The 19,474-nt window shown below is 39.5% G+C and overlaps 1 protein-coding gene across 20 annotated transcripts in view; it reads left to right on the top strand.

Moving 5' to 3' along the window:
* Mlip (muscular LMNA interacting protein) overlaps positions 1–19,474 on the top strand; it is a 304,318-nt gene that overhangs the window by 159,600 nt on the left and 125,244 nt on the right. For 8 of the 20 annotated variants that reach the window (XM_008836436.1, XM_029565153.1, XM_008836471.1 and 5 more), the window contains 4 exons: positions 7,047–7,112; positions 7,194–7,277; positions 7,400–7,459; positions 10,947–10,991. In XM_008836436.1, coding sequence (XP_008834658.1) covers positions 7,047–7,112; positions 7,194–7,277; positions 7,400–7,459; positions 10,947–10,991 — 255 coding nt within the window. The remainder of the gene's footprint in view (positions 1–7,046; positions 7,113–7,193; positions 7,278–7,399; positions 7,460–10,946; positions 10,992–19,474) is intronic. The other 12 variants (XM_029565150.1, XM_029565164.1, XM_029565162.1 and 9 more) reach the window with 3 other exon arrangements.

Genomic DNA, 19,474 nt, shown 5'->3' with positions numbered 1-19,474 from the left:
AGTCAGGAGGATTCCAGGCTTGCTAGCTAGCTTGTCTAGCCAATTGACGAGCTCTAGTGAGAGACCCTGTCTCAAAAATAAGTTGGAGCATACACATACATTCACACACCATATATGCCCCTTCCCTTCTGAAAGAACTGAGTGTTTTTCAAGTCCAAATCTCCAACGTGATAAAATAAGATTTATTTTTCTGAGACTCTCTCCACTCTGACAAATGGTGTTGTATCTTGGAGGCAAGTGTCCCCCAGCTTTCAGTATTTATTTTGCCAAATGGCTAATCAGATTAAGAAAAGGTAGAGGTACTTAGGCTTGACATGAATCATTCTGGGAAGTTCATTTGATCATTACTAAAATGCAATTGTTTATGCATAAAATTTTTGAAGTTAAATTCAATAGGTAGTCCAGGCATAACACACTTACAAATCCCTAGAAACAGTTTACCAACTCCATGCTTTCAGAGTACAATGGATTCAGTCCATTAGTTTATTTTTAGAGCTTAATCCTGTTTCCTAAGGGAGAAGTTTAGACTTATTCAACATATCTGAGAAGTGTAATTCCATCAGCGGAATGCCTGTTAAGTGAAGAATGCCTATTTCAGTTTACTGACATATGTTCTCATAAAGATGAAAATAACAGTTTGTGATGCTTTTACAGAATACTTGGCCCTTAGCTGTAAACCAGTAATAAATTAAAAATATATATCTTAAACTAAAATATTTACTAAGCATATTTTCAAAATCTGAAGCCTAAAGTAGGTTGTTCTGAGTAAAATATTAATGTGTCTAATGAGAGTATTTCTGACAATTTATATTAATTAGGAATATATATATTGTCTTTTTGAGACAGGGTCTCCCTGTACCCCCAGCTGTGTGTGTGTGCACTTTTTCGTGTGTGTGGGTGCCCATATGTGTGTGTGCATGTGTATGTGTATGCATATGGACACCTGAGGTTGATGTTGGAAATCATCGTCTACTGCTCTTCCACCTTATTCATTGAGGCATGCTCTCTCAACCAAAGCCAGAGCTCTCCAAAATGGTCAGTCTTGCCAGTCAACTTGCCAAGAGTGGTCCGCTAGTTCTGTCCTCTAAGGCTGGAATGCAGAAGTACTACCAGGCGCACCCCGTACTTATGTGGGTTTCTGGGGATCTGAACTGCTCCTTTCACTTGCGTTGCAAGCACTTCACTGCTATTCCATCTCCCCAGCCCCTCAAGATGCGATATTCTTAAGGCACACATAAGGTGACACAGTATCTCATCCAAAGAATGATTGGCTTTTGGACTGGAATGAGGACCAGGGGTAGATATTTTGACAGAGTCAGATTTGGATTTTCAAGATGAATAGGACTCCTGTCTGTGAACTGAGATTTAAAGTCAGCATCACGTAAAAGATACAAAGTTCAAAGAACACAAGTGGTTCTTTGTGATTAAGAAAGCTGTAACGGGGCATGGGAAGCATTGTTGGGAGAGTGCGGGAGGGCCATGAAAAACTCTCCTGATGAGTCTGGTCTTCCATAAAAGATTGGGATTTAATTTCCTGTACCTGTCCTCTCTATATTGCTACAGTAAAGTTGTATGTAGTTTAGTACCCCAAATTAAAAGCCAGTGTTACATATGGCTCAACATCTGTTAAGTTGGGAGAACCTCCAGTGGTCTAGCTATAACTTGCATGTGAGGCCCATTAGCCAAACAGCCCCTCTTATCAAAGGATCAGGACCAGTTCCTGCTCATGCCTTAGAGACAGCTTTTAGTTCCAGTGTGATTATTCCAATTATCCAATCATATCTTTCTAGGGAACCAGGAAATACCTCATCCTCTTGATACTATAAAGATGCCCTTCAATCCCTGGTTGTTCCTTAATGAACAAGCCATGGCATTTGGTGCCCCCTCCTTTTTACTGAGGCTGCCTGTGACTATATATACCAGATGTAAGCCACCATGGCTTCCTCTGTCTGTGTAGACACTGTGTATTCTGTTATCTTCTCCACATTATGAAGGAACCTCTTCCTCACCTACAGGGTAGGCAGCTGATGTGTGAAGCACCGTGTTAGGGAAAAGTTAAACTCTGAATCCCAGTTAGGCTTGTTTTTCTGAATTTTTCTGTCCCTTTATAATCTTTTCTCATGATCCATCATAACTGTAGAGCACAAAAGAGGAAGGCATAGACATGATGAATGATGTCTGTCATTGGAGTTAGCTTTCCAGGTTTCATTTTGTAATTTAGAGTAGCAAAATTTGAAAATGAGAGTTTTCAGATGACATTCTCCTTGATGAACTGCTGAAAGAGGATAATAAAATACTATCTTTTAAATGTTACTTTTGTCAGTTCTTATGAGGTTATTCCATGTCAGATCATAATTCTAGCATCTGGACATGGTGCCTGTTGGTGAAGATCTGTTATTTCTCTGGATCTGTTGAAAGAATAAAACAGATGCTGATGACCAGTGAACCCCACAGCTCCATGCTTGTGAGACGCTCTGTAGTCAGGACATGATGGCATCAGACTAATGAAGATATGAGAGCTGGGAGGGAGACTTAGATAAGGGTAGAGGGTAACCTGTTATTCTAAAACACTAAAGCACATTCCAGAAGAAAACTCTGCCTTGTTTGTCTGTTTACAAACCTACCAGAACATAGATATTCAAGGGATCATTTTTCAGTGGAGACTGCCTTAAGGGACCAGCCATTTGTTTGAATTACTCTCTTTATCATACTATTTCACCTTTTATAATTGCCTTTCATACTCATTCCACATGTTTTTGAATGATTTTAATGATAGTAAATTACCAAAAATGGATTGTAACTTGATACTTGAAAAGTTCCCTATAGCAAAAGACCCAGAGTTTACAATCAAACATTTTTTTGGTCTTTTTGAGATAGGGTCCTCCTGTAGTCCCAGCTACCCTGGAACTCACTATGTAGACCAGGCTGGCCTTGAACTCACAGAGATCTGCCTGTCTCTGCCTCCCGGGTGCTGGGATTAAAGGTGTGCGCCACCATGCCTGACTAACAATCAAATATTTCTTAAAGGTAGAATTACATGAAATTAGCATCTTCCTCAGTAATTTTTAAATAAGTACTGGCAATTTCTTCTTCCGGAAGACTCGTTCTTGGATTGTAATGGGGGATAATATAGAAGCTGACAAAGAGGAAGCCAATCAATAGTCCTACCCAGCTGTAAAGCCCAATATACAACAGTGACTACTGGCCCAGCAAACTATTGCTTATTGGTGCAGTAGTGGTACCTTTATCTTGGGGGTAATCAACAGCTGTCTAATTGGGATTAAGGCCCACATAATGGGATGGAACTCACATGTGGTACTGTAAATATAGCCAAATATACATGGCTGGAGAGGTCATCGATTCTAAAGAAAAACCTACTTGTGCACATCTCTAGACCAACATAAATTCTTACTTTATTCTAAATATGCATCTTCATATTTACAGTGTACCTTTCATCTTTCATCAAAGAAGCTTCTTTTTGCAACAGATGGAGAAATTGCAGAATTCCAGAACTGGTCAAATGCACAGAATAAGTGTTTGTGAGACACTTAACCCTAAGTGTTGCATCTTCAATACAACCTCTACACTTAGGATGAATGCATCTCTCACCTCTCACCAGAGAAACTTCCTCACGAAGCAGATTAACACAGAAACCCACAATTGGCCAATGTGTAGAGAGCAAGAGGTCACAGGGTACTCATCCTGAATAGGACACCTATTTCAAACCTCTGCTTCCCAGGACCCAGGAATCATTACAGAAGAGTAGGCAGAGAGATTCTAAGAGCCAGAGGAGGTGGATGACCTCATGGAAACAGAGTCTTCCAGACAGCTGATCTGTACTTCATATGAACTCACAGAAATGGTGACAGTGTGCACAAGTCCTGTGCAAGCTCAAATTAGATGAAATCCCAGTCTAGACATGGGGAAGTAGGTAAAAAATCTCAATTCAACCTAAGGAACTTTTGACAATTGATGACTGGTAAGACAGTGTCTTACAGGGATGAGACTCTTGGTGGGCCCAGTAGATGGACCCATACTGAGGAACATTTGCTGCGGGCACAACTTAGACTCTATAGGCCATATTTTATATATACACACACACACACACACACACACACACACACACATTAAATTGGGTGGAGACAGAGGGGAAATGTGCGGATAAAGAAGGGAATCTAAATATCACCAAACTACCTTGTATGAAAATCACAAAAATTAAACAAAAAATTTTTAAACATTAAGAAAAGTAGAACGATGTGGAATTAAGATCTTCCTTTGGCAATTTTCAGATGAATATTGGTAATTTCTTGTGGTTCAACCCAATATAAAGGTTGACACATAAAAAATGAAGATCTCCAAATTGTCAAATACCAGAAATAGACTGAAATGTGAAATCTTAGCTAAATTCTGATACTGTGTTTATTTTGAATGTATTAAACTCACCAACCATAAGGATTACCAACCAGGCTAGAGGAGTGAAAGACTCAGGAGCAAGTAAGACAGAAAACTAAAAGTACACTAGTGTCACAAAGCCAAGATTTCTTTAAGTGATGAATTCTCTAGTACAAGATGAATCAGAAAAGAAAAACTTGCAAAGAGAAATGACAAATGCATTTGCCTTGTGCTCAGGGCAGGAAAGAAGTAATCTTTAAGCAGGAGCCTCCTCTAAGTGGCTTGACATTTGAATTCACAAAATCTCTGTAGTAAGAAACTTGTGAGTGCTGAAGTTAAAATTAAAGTAGCTTGTCTCATTTTGCTTCTGAAAGGGGTGGACCATCTTATATCATGCAAGTGTTTTGCAGATCACAGATAAACTAAGACAAGATACAAAGATGATGCATAGGGTAGATGTAGCTGGGCAGGTACAGTGCTTATTGCCTAAGCACGCACAAAGCTCTGAGCTCAATCTCCAACACTGGATAAAAGTGGCAGCATGGTAGCTGTGCCTGTAATTCCAGCACTTGGGAGGGGGAGGCAGGAAGATCAGGAGTTCAAAGTCACCTTTGGCAGCATAGCAAGTTTGAATGTCCTTCTAAGATGAGAGCTTGCCTTAGAAAACAAGGAGGGTGGTGTGAAGTTACTTGACAGACAGGTAGAAATTATAGTAGAGTCAATACTTGGAAGAAGAAAATAATAATTGGTTGGCCTCTAAATTTTACTTATTTCCTTTCTGTATAACCGATTGTTTGCTCATTGTGAAGGAGCCAAACTTAGCAAGAACCCTAAAACCTTGTGATGAGGAATCAGAGAAAAAAATACAAGACCACACCGAAACTGGAACCCAAAGAGGAATCACTGGAAGCTCCTCAACAAAGACATCCCAGGCGCTCATTCATAAACTCAGAGTAATGCATTTGCCCAACACAAGAGAGAATAGCCAAACAGAGACTTCAGCTGTCACCTAGTTCAGAGAAACACATAGTTTGGAGCCAAATAACAGCATGTTAAAGCTAAAGAAAGGGCTGGTGAGATGGCTCAGTGGGTAAAAGTACCTGTCACCAAGCCTGACTTTGACTCCTGGGCCATACATGGTGGAAAGGGAGAATGAGTCCCACAAGTTACCATCTGACTTCCACATATACACCATGGCAGGACCCACTACATAAATAAACAAATGTAATAATAAAAAATTAAAAACTAAGTAAAAATAGTATTTATGGAACTGTAAGAGAATCTAGAATCTTTTCACACATATAATTTTCTCTAACGCATAATTTCTAGACATTCAAAAAAACAGAATATTGCCACCCATATTCAAAGGAAAATGTTCATAATTCAACCCCAAGGTGTTGGAGATAGTATTAGCTAGCAATGACTAAAAATAAAAAAAATCATGCTCAAATAGTTGAACTCAAGACTTCCAGCACAAAAACAGAAACTTTAAGTTAGAACCAAATAAAAACTCTGAAACTGAAGAAGAAAATATTTAAAAGCATAATCCACTGGATTGGTTTATAAGAAAACTGGAGATTTGGATGAGTTAGTAAAATTAAAGACAGATTGAGAGAAATTACCTGATTTGGAAAATAGGAGGGTAAAGATTGAATAACTGGACAGAGCCGCAATGACCTGTGTGTTAATAGAAAATAAATCTCGGTCTTACTAGGACAGACAGAATGGAGTGGAAATTTGGTAAAAGACATAAATGTGCATTTTTAGGAAGCTCAGGTAATGCCAAGAAGTTTTGATATCAAGAAAAGAATGCCTGAGGGGTAGGGACAGAGCTCAGTGGTAGTATGCTTGCTTAACATGCAGGAGGCCCTGGGTTCAGTTTTTAGCATTGCATAAAACAAATAAAGCAGCAACAAAAACAAGAAGCCATGCCTGAGTACTAGCAAACTGCTAGTACTCAGGTAGAGGGAAATCTTAAAAGAATCAGCTACAAGCCCACAACTAAACCCTTGAAACCAAGGAACTGCTGTATAATTCTGCTCAAGACAGTCGAATGATTTGTTGAACAGTTAACTTCGCCTCTGCCATATGTCTAAATTATTGGCAGGGAAAATCACATATGAAACAAGCCACATTTAATCAGCTAAAATTTAAAAATTGAATAAAAGTGAAATAGAAAATATAGAACTAATATAAAAAACAAGTTTCCTGCCTTTATTGTTATGCTTCGTAGTAGAGATACCAATTTCACAAGAAAAATTGGAAAAATGTCAAAAGTGTCTTCATGTTTAAGAATAGCTTATCAAACAATTCAGGTTTTTTTCTAAAAATTGTATTGATGTATATGTGTGTGTCTGTCTTTCTGTATGCATTATGTGCATGCAGTGCTCACAGAGGCCAGAAGAGGGCATCAGATCCCCTGGGACTGGAGTTACAGATGGTTGTAAGCTGCAGTTTGAGTGCTGAGAACTGAACTTGGGTCCTCTACAAGAGCAGCAAGCACTCCTAACTGCCAAGCCTTCTCTCTAGTGCCCAAATGATTCAATCCCCCCAACTTGGAAATATTGAGATTTATAGGGCTGCTTTGTAAGGACATAGCTACAGCACATGACTGAGTAGAACCCTCATATGAGAACTATTTCATTTATTACTAGGCACTAGATGAACCAGCCAAGACTGAAAGCATCTCCAAGGCCTGCACGATAGACCCACCTGTGGAGGTAATGACTTCAGCTCACCCTGCTTTGGTTTGCGATCCTCAAACTCACTGCTAACCCAGTGCCTGGTTTCAATTCTTTCAGTTCTGTTTCCCTGCACAGCTCAGGCAGCAAACTGAAGAGCTCTGTGCTACCATTGATAAGGTCCTGCAGGACTCCTTGTCTCTGGTAATGCCTTAGAGTAGAATGTGCTGTTCAAACATTTGCTTCGCTTCTCTTCATTTCCCTCTGTTTCAATATGATGCCTCATGGGCTTGTTATTTGTCTTTCTCTGTCCTCTTCTTTTCCAGCATTCTTCTGATTCTCCTTTGAAGTCCCCACAGACATTGTTGGGTTCTGAAACAATCAAAGTATGTATGTATTCACTACAGTTTACTGAACCAGAAGATTTAATGCATCAGTGATTTCCAAGCTGTGATACAAAGATTAGTAGTAAACTGGCAAATAAACTCAGTAGCTAGTAACCAGCAGACACAGCAAATGTTGACATTTGCTTGAGCTTATTCCCATGTGTGCGTATAGGCCAGTCTGTCTAGAATTGCAATGAAAATCATTTTCAGCTGTGAATCAAGTTCAAGAGGTTTGAAAGAGTCTTGTAGACTGTGTTGCCGAACATTGTCATTTGATGAATCTATATGTAAAATTTGTAGCTTATATTCATTTTAAACCATAGCTTCAGTGTGAATATAATTTGTAGATACTTAGAACTGTAGAACTGGAAGATAAAGTAACATCAGTCTCACTGCTTTCACACAGGTGCTATCTATGCAATTATCTTCTTACTGACTGAATTTATTTCATTGTTCTGGGACTTAAAGAAGCAGTACTTTGGAGGTTTTAGAGCGCCAGAATTATTATTATTGCATATTTTTTTCTTCTTATAATGTAGCCTTTTTTTTATTGGTTAGGATGTAATACTATGGTTCTCCAAAGCATTATCTTCAAATACTTACTAGTCTCTATTCATCCACATTTCAAAATGCATTTGGTTTCTCTTTGTGGATAATAATTACTGTTTCTTTTGATCATGTTCAGTCTTATTTTCTCTCTTGAAATGAATATAAATACTTTTGGCATGAACTCTTTAAAGTGAAATATTGTGTATCTAAACTAGATTTTAACTATTCAGAATCACTCACAATCGATGTGGGAGTGCCTAGAGATCAGCCTTCTGGCTTCTCATCATTGTTGCCACCAAGTCATGTACAGACTGAAACCTTTGAATGTCAGTCTCTAGTCCAGTACTCTTTCCCAGTTTTTGATTCCCAACTACCCAGTCATTTTTGCATTCAGATTTACAGTAATTTTCTCAAACTTTACATGTATAAGGATGGATTTTTTTCCTCCAGAAGTGGTCCACACACTGCTTTCCCTATCTATTGACAGGATTCAGTCTTTCATTTGCTTACGTCCCTAAACTATGCATCAAGTTTTATCTCATTATCTTGTGTCTCACATCTCTTTTGTTTCAAAATGTCTAGAACATGATTATTTCATCACTCTGAGCTACTAAGCCATCAGTCATCATATTTTGCTGACCAGCACAGTAGCATCATCATTGTCTCGATACCTCACTCGGCTCTGTTCTTAATATATCAAATACAGATCCTGTTAAAGCATTAGTTAATCCTCCTCTATGTAAAAACCAAAGGACCTACATAGTTCCCTTAGAATATAAGCCAAATGCCTATAGTTAATCCTCCTCTATGTAAAAACCAAAGGACCTACATAGTTCCCTTAGAATATAAGCCAAATGCCTTACAAGGCATTTCGTTATCAGGCCTTTGGATGCTCAAATGGTATGTCTTCCCCTGGCACTTTCTACCTTGCACTGAGCCCTGGTATCTTCCTAGCTGTGCCTTGAATGTTCCAAAGATGCTACTGCTTAGCATATTTAGTTCTTTTTCAATAAATTGTATTACGTTTCATAGTTTCTAATTCTCTGTACAAATTTGCATACTTGACTTGACCTCCAAACCCATCGTTAAACTCATGGATTTACTCGGAGAAGGACTGTAAGTACCATGTTGTAGAGACACGAATGTCAGCACCTACTATGCCCATTCTTATGCTTATTATTAGTCACAGTAGCTGTGCACACTGTGGAACCAACCTAGGCATCCAGCAGCACAGAAACGGATGAGAAAAATGTGGCCTCTGTACACGATAGAATTCTTTTCAGTCAAAAGAAGGCTACATTGTATTGTTTGCAGAAATGGAGTCTTAGAAAGACAAATACCACACATTTTCCCTCACTCGTGGTTCCTAGATTTTATATCCTCACATTTTATATCCTCTCATATATATATACACACACACACACACACACACACACACACACAAACACATACATGAGAAGAAAGCAGAGGTGAAGGTGTAAGGAACTACAGGCCTTAAGGGAGGGAAACATGTAAGAAAAGGACAGTGGCTGGAGCAGGGGCACTTGGTACTCTCAGCACAAAGTACACAATTATAAGAAAATAAATAAATGAATTAAATAAGTGAATATACAAATAGATGTTTAAGGTGTGTGACTGCGTATGTGTGTTTCAGTTTGGTTCCAAGAAGACACATGTCAAGGCTCTCTACCAGTTTGCCTTTGTTTATTATTTCTGATCATTCTTATTCACAATATCTTGCTCCTTTGGATATTAGAATAGGATTCTGTGCTTGATATTCTATTTTAAAATTTATTTGTAGAACTGAACAGATATCTTGGATGATATTATGTTCCTATAAGGTTTTCTTCATTTTCCCAGATACTTGAGAGCATTTCTAAAAATTAAGGGTTACCTTAATTTAATGTTTTGAAATTTTATTTTCTAGACAACCATTTTCAGAAAACTCGAGGCCAAGTTAAGACTTTATTAGACAGGGTTCTCTAGAGAAATAAAATCAGTATTGTGCATACATATTTTTAAATGGGATTTATCAGCTTGCTTTACATGAGGACCAGGGCTGGGCAGTCCAGTCATAGTATCTGTAGACAAGGCCAAGCACAATGTGGCTTCTTAGTCCTTGAAGCTTTGTGCCTGAGCAGTGCCAGTTTAGTGCTGAAGGCCTAGAAAACCCCTGCTGTGTATACAGGGGAGTTGATAGTCATTTTTTGAAAACAAAATCAAATTGTGGCTCAGAGTTTCCAGAAAAATGTTTTGCTGTCAGGTACAAGTATGCAGGGATGGGAAAGCCATCAAGGCTTCGGTTGTTGTGTAAGTGAAGTTGCCACAAGAAAGGAGGAAGGTAGGAAAAAAGGAAGTGTTAGACATGAAATGTGTGTAAGCCTAGAAGTAATGCATTAGAATAAAGATAGCAAGGGCAAACCTCTTAGATATCCCAGTGTCACAGATTTGATACCAGGGTATCAGAGGAGTGATGATTTAGGTAAGAGGTAGAGTTTTGAAAAAGGAACATTTATAGTCAGAATTTCAGAGGCCTTCCATATTATTCATGGATGTAAAGTTGGGTTTGGTCCAAAGTAGTTGATGGAATGAGTCGGAATTCCTTTGGATCCCATGAGATCTAGGAAGTGAGAGGAGATATTTCTAGTCAGTTTCGAAACAGCCAAAAATTATGGAAGAAATGTGATAACCTATTACAACCCATGGACTAATATCATCTATTAGGAAATGGAAATTACTGGAATATTGATAAATGGCAACAGTGAAGAGAATGATAAAGGGGCATAATTTTAATAAGCAATTTTCAAAGGTTAAGGGATTTTGTGTAGATTTTATATAGGAAGTCTCAATAGGGAAAAAAGTGAAGCTTGTCTTAGATGCTGAACCTTTCATTACTTACTAACTATCCAGAGGCATAACTATTTTTATTTTCATGCAGGCACCCACCATTCTTCCAAGAGCAGCTGGTCGGGAAACCAAATATGTAAGTACCTTTGTGACCGTGCACATACATATACATATATATGTATATATATGTATATGTATTTCAATTGGAAGCGTGTACGTATTTTGAAAGGAACTCAACTTCATAGCGATTTCAATGAAATTCGTTCACTTTTTCTGCTTTTTGTCTCTTTAATTATCAAAGCTTAGATGACATTTAAGTTTTTCAACAAGCCTATTCTGCTTATTAGACATAGTCAACTCACATGCTTTGAAGCATTTACTATAAACATTTTACTCAGCTATTTTATTTACAAACCATTAAGGCTTGTTCGTTTCCAAAGGTATTGACAATTTGAAGGACTAATCTGTTATTTCCCTGTGTTTAAATTATCAGATAATTCAATTTGGGGGCTAAAGAGATGGCTCAGTGGTTAAGAGCACTTTCTCCTTTCCAGGGGATCTGGGTTCAGTTCTGTGCTGGATAGCTTTAGTTTTCAACTTGACACACCTGGGCAGAGGGATCCTCAACTGGGGAATTTCCTCCATCGGACTGGCCTGTGGCCATGACTGTGGCTCATCTTCATGATTGTTGAGTGATGTGAGAGAGCCCAACCTACTGTGGGTGGTGCCACCTCTGGGCAGGTGGGCTTATGTTGTATAAAAAAGCAAGCTGAGCACTGGTCAGAGGAGCAAGCCAGTAAGCAACATTCCTCCATGGCCTGTGTTCCAGCTCCTGCCTCCAGGTTCCTTACCTGAGTTCCTACCTTGGGCTCCCTGATAAATTGTGACCTGGGAGATGTACGACAAATAAACCTTTTTCTTCCCAAGTTGGTAGTGGCCAGAGTGTTTTCTCATAGCAATGGAGAAATAAACTAGAACAGAAATTGGTACCAGGAGTTGGGTATTGCTGTGATAGAGCTGATGTTGGTTTTTTTTAGGAAGATTGTTTGGAACTTTGGACTGGAAAAGCCATTGAATGCTTAGAGTTTGTTGCTACGGAGCTTGGAACAGTTATGCTGAAAGAGTTGTAGATAATGGAGGACTGTCTTGTGAAGCTTCAAAGGGAAGCAGAGACTATCAGGGCTGTTCATGTGAGATTGTGAGAATCTATGGGTTCTGGTCGACTGGGGCTGAAGAATCAGCTGTGATTAAGAAGAGACCAGAAATTGAAGTAAACATTTGCTTTACTGGGACAATTGATGCTGATTAGCCGGGGCTGAAAAATCATCTGTAAGTAACGAGACCAGCATCTGTGGCAAATTCTTCTGGAAATATTTCCTCATGGTCAGCACACAGAAACTGTGGTCCAGAGGGAGCGCAGGCCTCCATCTCAAGTTGGAAGCAGGACTTGATAATGTGTAAGAGTCTCCTGCATGGCCCTGGTGTTGAAAGCATGAAGCGGTCATGGAGAGTGCTGGGGCTTAGAACCCTGAGAGGTCAGGAAAGGCCATTGGTGAAAGTGCAGGTTCACTTGCAGTGAAGACCCCAGGATTGAAGGGGTCATGGAGAGAAACTGAGGCGTTGCACCCAGAGAGGCACGAAGAGGCCATTGGTAAAGGTGTAGCCTAAGTTTCAGTAGAGACCCCTGCTTTTTGGAGACGTCAGGACCATGGGATGATCATCGAGGGCAGCAGCAGGTGTGGAATGGAGCTGGTCTGGGCCTGTCAGATGAGCTGTGCATGTGCTGTGGACAGCTGAGTCAAGAGGTGGAGCTGCCAAGACCCTTTGGAACCCAGAAGATCGTGAGTGAATCCCAGATGTCCAACCTTCTGCTACTTTGCTGGACTTAGGTTTTGCTTAGTTGTGCCTGATCATTCCTTTGAAATGAGACAGTATTTGTTTTGGACTTTACAGGAGCCCACTTAAGAGCCTTTTTTTTTTTGGTCTTTTTGAGACAGGGTCTCCCTGTAGCCCCAGCTGTCCTGGAACTCACTATGTAGACTAGGCTGGCCTTGAACTCACAGAGATCCGCTTGCCTCTGCCTCCCGAGTGCTGGGATTAAATGTGCGGGCCACCACGCCTGGCTTAAGCGTCTTTTAAAAGAGATTGTAAGCTTTTAAGTGTTCGGATTTTTTTTAAAGACTGTGGGGCTTTCAAGGTTGTACTGTCTTATGTTGTGATATCAGCATCAAATCTTGGGGACAAAAAATGGAAAGGTTGTGGTTTCATAGTTGTATTAGTCAGGGTTCTCTAAAGAAACAGAACTGGTAGAATGAATATATATTTATAGAGATTTATCAGCTTAGCTCACAGGATAGAGTCTGAGTAGTCCAACGGTGGCTGCACCACACTGGAGAGGCTGAGAATCCAGTAGTTGCTCAGTCTACAAGGCTGGATGTCTCAAGAGTCCCAATCTAGTGCTGAAGGTCTGATGAATTCCAAAAGATCAGCTAGTCTTCAGTCTACAACAGCAAGATGACTTGCCAGTGAGAGAGAAGGCAAGTGGCAAAAAGCAAGTGCTTCCTTCTGCCATGGGCTTTTATACCGGCTGCCATCAGAAGGTAACACCCACATTTAGGGTGTGTCTTCCAGCTTCAGATGATCTAATCAAAAAGGTCTCTCTCATTTCAGTTAATCCAAGATCCAGTGAAGCTGACACCCAGGATTAGCCATCACAATAGTGATATATTTGTGTGTCAAGTTCACAAGTGGTCAGTTGTGCTGGAGAGCTTTAGTTGTCAACTTGATACATCTGGGTAGAGGGAGCCTCAATTGGGGAATTTCCTCCATTGGACTGACCTGTGGCCATGTCTGTGGGGCATCTTCTTGATTACTGAGTCAGATGTGAGAGGGCCCAGCTTACTGTGGGTGGTGTTGCCCCTGGGCAGATGGGCCTGTGTCAACAAAAAAGCAAGTTGAGCATGGGCCAGAGGAGCAAGCCAGGAGGTGGCATTCCTCCATGGCCTGCGACTTGGTAGCTGTAAGACAAATAAACCCTCTTCTCCCCAAGTTGGTAGTGGTCAGAGTGCTTTCTCACAGCAATGGAGGAACAAACTAGAACAAGTTCCCAGCACCTTCCTGGTGGCTCCCAACACCCTGTTCTGGCCTCTATTGGCACAAGGCATGCACATGGTGTATATACATCCACATAGGCACTCACACATAGAGTAAAATAAAATAAATCATAAACAGCAGGAACAATAAGACCTAAACCAACAATGGATTTGTAGATATGGACTCAGGTTCTTCCTTCACATGGTGTGGGTCTGTGTCAGTGTGCTAGGTGTGCATGACTCACCCACTAGCCTCACTCCCCAACTGCTTCTGCCAAAATACATTCTGGTAGGAATGAGATAGTTTCCTAGCAAGTGTTGAATATTTAGTCTAAAATAAACCAATAAACTATTCACTTTAAAGCTCATGTTATTTTCTATGATACATGGTTTTCATCATTATCAAGAATAAATAGTTATGAAATGTGCATTTTGTGCCATGCTGTCATCTTACTCCACACATTTCTGCCTTCATTGAATCTCCCCTAAGGCAAATAATGTGCTCGGCAAAAGTACTGAATTTTATCACATTTAGAAAATTATGTTTAGAAAATGTGGCAGGGACACCATTTAGAGTGTTTCCTGGAAGCTTTCTTGGTTACTTTCCATTATTATTGGAAGCTCTTTGGAGGCATGCTTCAAGAGATGCTGGCATTCAGTAGGCCAGACCCAGGTCAAAACCGTGACTTCCAGGAAGTTGATTGTGGAAAAATCACTTATTTTCCCTTGCTGTGACTTCCTTCTTCATCCATAAAATGGGGGATGGTGATAACTTTATCTGATTAAGACTTTTATTAGTCACCATACGAAATGCCCTTAGTGTAGTCCCGATACGTAGTTATTTAGGAAGCCAGTGTCTCCGTTTCTTTCCACTTCATTTTTGCCTTTATGCATACCTTCTCTCTTCTCTTCCACCTGTCTGTCCTTGGAAGGCTAGAAGCATCATAGTTGGAGTTCCTTGATTCTTCAGTAAGCACAAGGAAACAAACAGCTCTTAAAATATTTCTCTAGGTTTTTGTGTGACTGATAGATTCTATAGTCATAAGGGCCAGTCCCAGGAAAAAGCTTCTAAAATCTTTCTCTCTAACCTTTTCTCATCTATTGCTGCAGTTTCCCAAGGTATTTCTTATTAGACTAATTTTCAAGCATGATCACGGAGCTGTTAAATTCTAGATGCCCACCCCCTCCGGGGTGTGTGTGTCTTAGTTTGATAGCAAATGGAAAAATTTTGGAGGCACTTCTTCAACATCTACAGTTGAGATTATTTCAAGTAATTTTTTTTTTTTTTTTGCTGTCTTTGAGATAAGGTCTTCCTGGAGCCACAGCTGGCCTGAAAGTCATTCTGTAGAGGATGCTGGCCTTGATCTAACAAGAACTGCCTGCCTCTGCCTCCTGAGTACTGGGGTTAAAGGCATGTGCCACCATGCCCAGCTTTATGAGTTTTCGTTTGACTATTTCTCATTTTGTTTTATTTTTTTGGTCCTTTGCAAATAATTTTTCTTATAATGTTTTGTTTTTGGCATGGATATATGTGTGGTACATACATATGTGTGGGCATGGGGGGCAGAAGTTGACATCAAGGGTTTCCTTGATTCCTTTCCCCTTTATTTACCAAGGCAGGGGCTTTCCCTTGAAACCAGAGCTTGCTGCTTTGGTTAGCCGAGCTGGAAAGTTTGCTTCAAGACAGCTTGTGTCTGCCCCCTGAGTGCTGACCTGTCATGCCCACTAGGCTTTTACCCTTGCACAGTAACTTATTTACTGAGTAAGTAACTTTTACTTAATAAGCTGTCTACCCAGGCCCTCAAAATATTCTTTATTATTAGACATAGTCAAAATAGGTTATCTTTCATTCGCATAACTTTGAGAGCATTTGAGTCACTTAACTGTGAGTCATTAAACAAATTCAGTCTAGATTAGAACAATTTAAACTCCAAATCCAGGAAGATTCTTGACCTGAATTAAAGTTTCTTTCTTGAACAAGAAGCTTTTGTTTTTGCTCTTATAACATGACATTTGAATTGTTGCGTGTGGCACCTCAGATATGTCTTTGAAAGATAAGTCTTTGGAAGAGAACATTTCACAATGAGAGATAAAAAACAGTTGTTTTGTGTAAATGCATAGACTACTCATTTTTTAAAAAAAATTTATTTTTTTTATTTTACATGTACGAGTGTATTGTTTGCATGTAAGTAAGTGCATCTGTGTCATGCAATGCCCTAGGAGGTCAGAAGAGGGTGTCGGATCCCCTGGAACTGGAGTTAGGATGGTTGTTAGCCACCACATTGGTGTTAGGAATCAAACCTGGGTCCTCTGCAAGAGCAGTCAGTGCTGTTAATCACTGAGCAATCTCTCCAGTTCCTAGACAACTCATTCTTAAAAATAATTTGAAATAATCTCATCTGCTGTTGTTATAATTACTAAGTCATATCTGATGTATTTAGTTTGAGAAGAAAATAATGTAATTTAGAGCAAAAATTCAGTTAAGCATTGTCCTTCATGTTATGTGAACTGTCTTAAACACAGTATGTTCTGACTTTAAAAAGGGACATAATAAAGCCGGGTATGGTGGCGCACGCCTGTAGTCCCAGCACTTGGGATGCAGAGGCAGGCGGATCTCTGTGAGTTCAAGGCCAGCCTGGTCTACATAGTGAGTTCCAGGACAGCTGGGGCTACAGGGAGACCCTGCTTCAAAAAGACAAAAAATAGAAAAGGGGGGGACATAATAATAACTCAAAATTCTAATACTTATAATGGATAAAATATTTGATGTCTCATCTAAGTACAACTGAGTAGGAAGTCTGTAGATTACCATGTCAGTATCTCCCTCTTCTTACAGCTTTGGAAAACCTAGGCAAATTCGCAGTGTATGCTTGTGGAGACTCCGTGTTTCACTGACTTTGAAAAGATCCTTAGATTAGGTTCAAAAGCAGGGGCCATGCAGTTCACCAGCTCCTCTACCACAGAGGGAACTGAACAAAGGGAAAAATCAACTTAGGTCAAGAGAAAATTCTGTTGCACTTGAGGACATTCTCAGAAAATTAGCATATCCACACTGAATCCCTAGTGTAAATATAATCCATGAACAATTATTTAGCCATGGAAAAACTAGCATTTTCAAACAGAATCCAATTTTCCAGTTTTGTTCATTGATTTGACAAACAACTAAGCATCTCCCAAGTCCAAACCACTGAGGAGTCACGGAGGGAAGAGAAGTGAACAGAATAGCAAGAGACAGCAAACAACTAAAGTAACAAATGAGCTGTCTGCTTTCTTATAGAAACGGAGGGGAGTTGGCCAGAGAACTGAACTATATTCAAACAAACTGACATGGCTGTGCTATCCAGTGCATTAGTATGTATGCAGAGTTTTCAATTTCCTGAGACGATCTTAATGGTTTAATTAGATAATAAGGAATTTTATGACTAAGTCCTCCATGTGGGCCTTTGGTGAAAGGCTTCCTTCTCAAAAAGACACAGAGGAAGAGGAGAGGGGTAGAGGTAGGGAAAGAGGAAGAAGAGGCAGAGGAGAAGGGAAGAATGAATGGAAGGAAGAAGGAAGGAAGAAAGGAAGGGGGGAGGAAGGAAGGAGAAAAGAAGGGAGAGAGGGATAGAGGAAGGGAAGGAGAAAGAAGGGAGGGAAGATGGAAGGGAAGGAGGGTGGGAGGAAGCAAGGAGAGAGGAAGGAGGGAGGAAGGAAGGAGGGAGGGAGGGAGGGAGAGAGGAAGGAGGGAGGAAGGAAGGAGGGAGAGAGGAAGGAAGGAGGGAGGAAAGAAGAAAATCATTGCAAAATAATTTGATTGTTTACTGGCAATCTTAGGAGGTTTCACAGTCTGTCTTTTAGGATGAACCTGGTAAATGAAACTATCATTCTTTCAGAGTAACTGAAGGTTTATTTTTTCTCCCAAGATGTGCTTGAATTGTAGGCTATTTTTAAATAATTTAGTTGAGATAATTTTAAGTGTCATAGAAACAAATTGGGCTAACAACTTGTTGATAACTTGTGTTAGGTCTCTTGCAGGACTGAGCAGATCAGTTTATCAGCAACATTTTACTGAGTCTTTAATACATTTTTAAATTCAGAAATAACAGCTAATGCTTTGAGCCATTTCCTGGCAAACAAACCTTTGCTACTTCATTTTAATCATACTTGAGTCCTACAAAGAGAGTCTTATTTTATATTTCCAATTTATAGAAGGAGAAAACAAGTCTCCTAATCAGAGCAGGAAAAGTTCAACCCAGGTCTGCTTCACGTGCAAACTTCTATCTCTGACATTTGCATTAGCTTACAGAAGAAGGTAATAGTCTACACTCCTTAAGTTGTTCATCCATTTGTATTTATACTTTGCTTCTAAATTATATCTTTGTGCCTAATATAATAACCACCAGTCTAAACTTGGAATAAGTAATTTAATAATTGGTCACATTAATGATTGTTTGATAATGCTTTACTGTTTCCAAGTCTTTATATCACTTATTGATAATGTAAAAAAATTGTTTGTCAGATAGTGTATGCAGGAGTCATTCCTTCTCATGATCCTCCCCTTCTTCTTTTGTTTTTGCAGTGCTTGGGATTGAACCCAGGGATTTGTTGGTACATAGTTGCTCTACAACTAAGCTATATCCCAGCCTTCATTTTGAGATAACAATTTCTATTAAAAATACTAGTTCATTCTATGTTCCATCTATTGGCTTTTGAAGGAAATTTTCTTTGCATTACATTTGCATTTATTATTTTATTAACTGTTACAAGTATAAATCTACCATTCATATAATTTAAAAATCACAGCATGCAGCCTTAATAAATACCATCTTCAGAAAATAGAATATTTGTGGTTATAACTAATTTATTAAAAAGCCTTGAATGGAAAAATAACTTGTTTCATGAACTTTTTACATTTCATGAATTAGTTTTACATTCCAGGAAAATAAATGATACAGCCTTATTACATGTAAGATAGCATTATAGGTAAAATGTCATTTTAATGAGCTTGGGGGGCAGAAAATGTCATTACAATGAAAGAATATTGATTTCTAAATATCATGATATATTGAAAAACGTGTCAAACCTTATTAAGAATATTTCCCACTCTGTATACAGATATTCAAATAAAGGTCATTTCTTCAAATTATGCGGCTCACACATTCTTCTTGTTGCTATGCTTAGAAGCGTTGCTATGCTAGGGTGACTCAGAGGTGCGGCGCAGCAGCAGGGAGAAGACGACCTAGCTCCAACTCCAAGTCCAGATCTGCCTCAAGACGATGTAGCCAGAAGTTTGATGTGCTAGAGGAAAAGAACAATTTCTGAGCAAGAAGTTATACTTTATAGTGATCTTTATGCATTTGTCTTTGTTTCCTGTTCAGTGTGTGTGAAGAGACCTGAGGCAAGGCAGATTAACATCCAGGTTCTGCTCCTAGGGGACATGAGAGGAGGTGACAAGCTGTGTGTCTTACATGCTCTCTCACAGTTTTAGACTTGCTCCAATGTGAGTTCCAAGGGAAAGCAGGTCTGGACAGCAGATAAGGAGCCC

The sequence above is a fragment of the Nannospalax galili genome, unplaced genomic scaffold (genome assembly GCF_000622305.1).
Source record: "Nannospalax galili isolate Female #2095 unplaced genomic scaffold, S.galili_v1.0 scaffold930, whole genome shotgun sequence".
In the NCBI taxonomy this organism is placed as follows: Eukaryota; Metazoa; Chordata; class Mammalia; order Rodentia; family Spalacidae; genus Nannospalax; species Nannospalax galili.
This window is presented reverse-complemented; position numbering and strand designations above follow the sequence as displayed.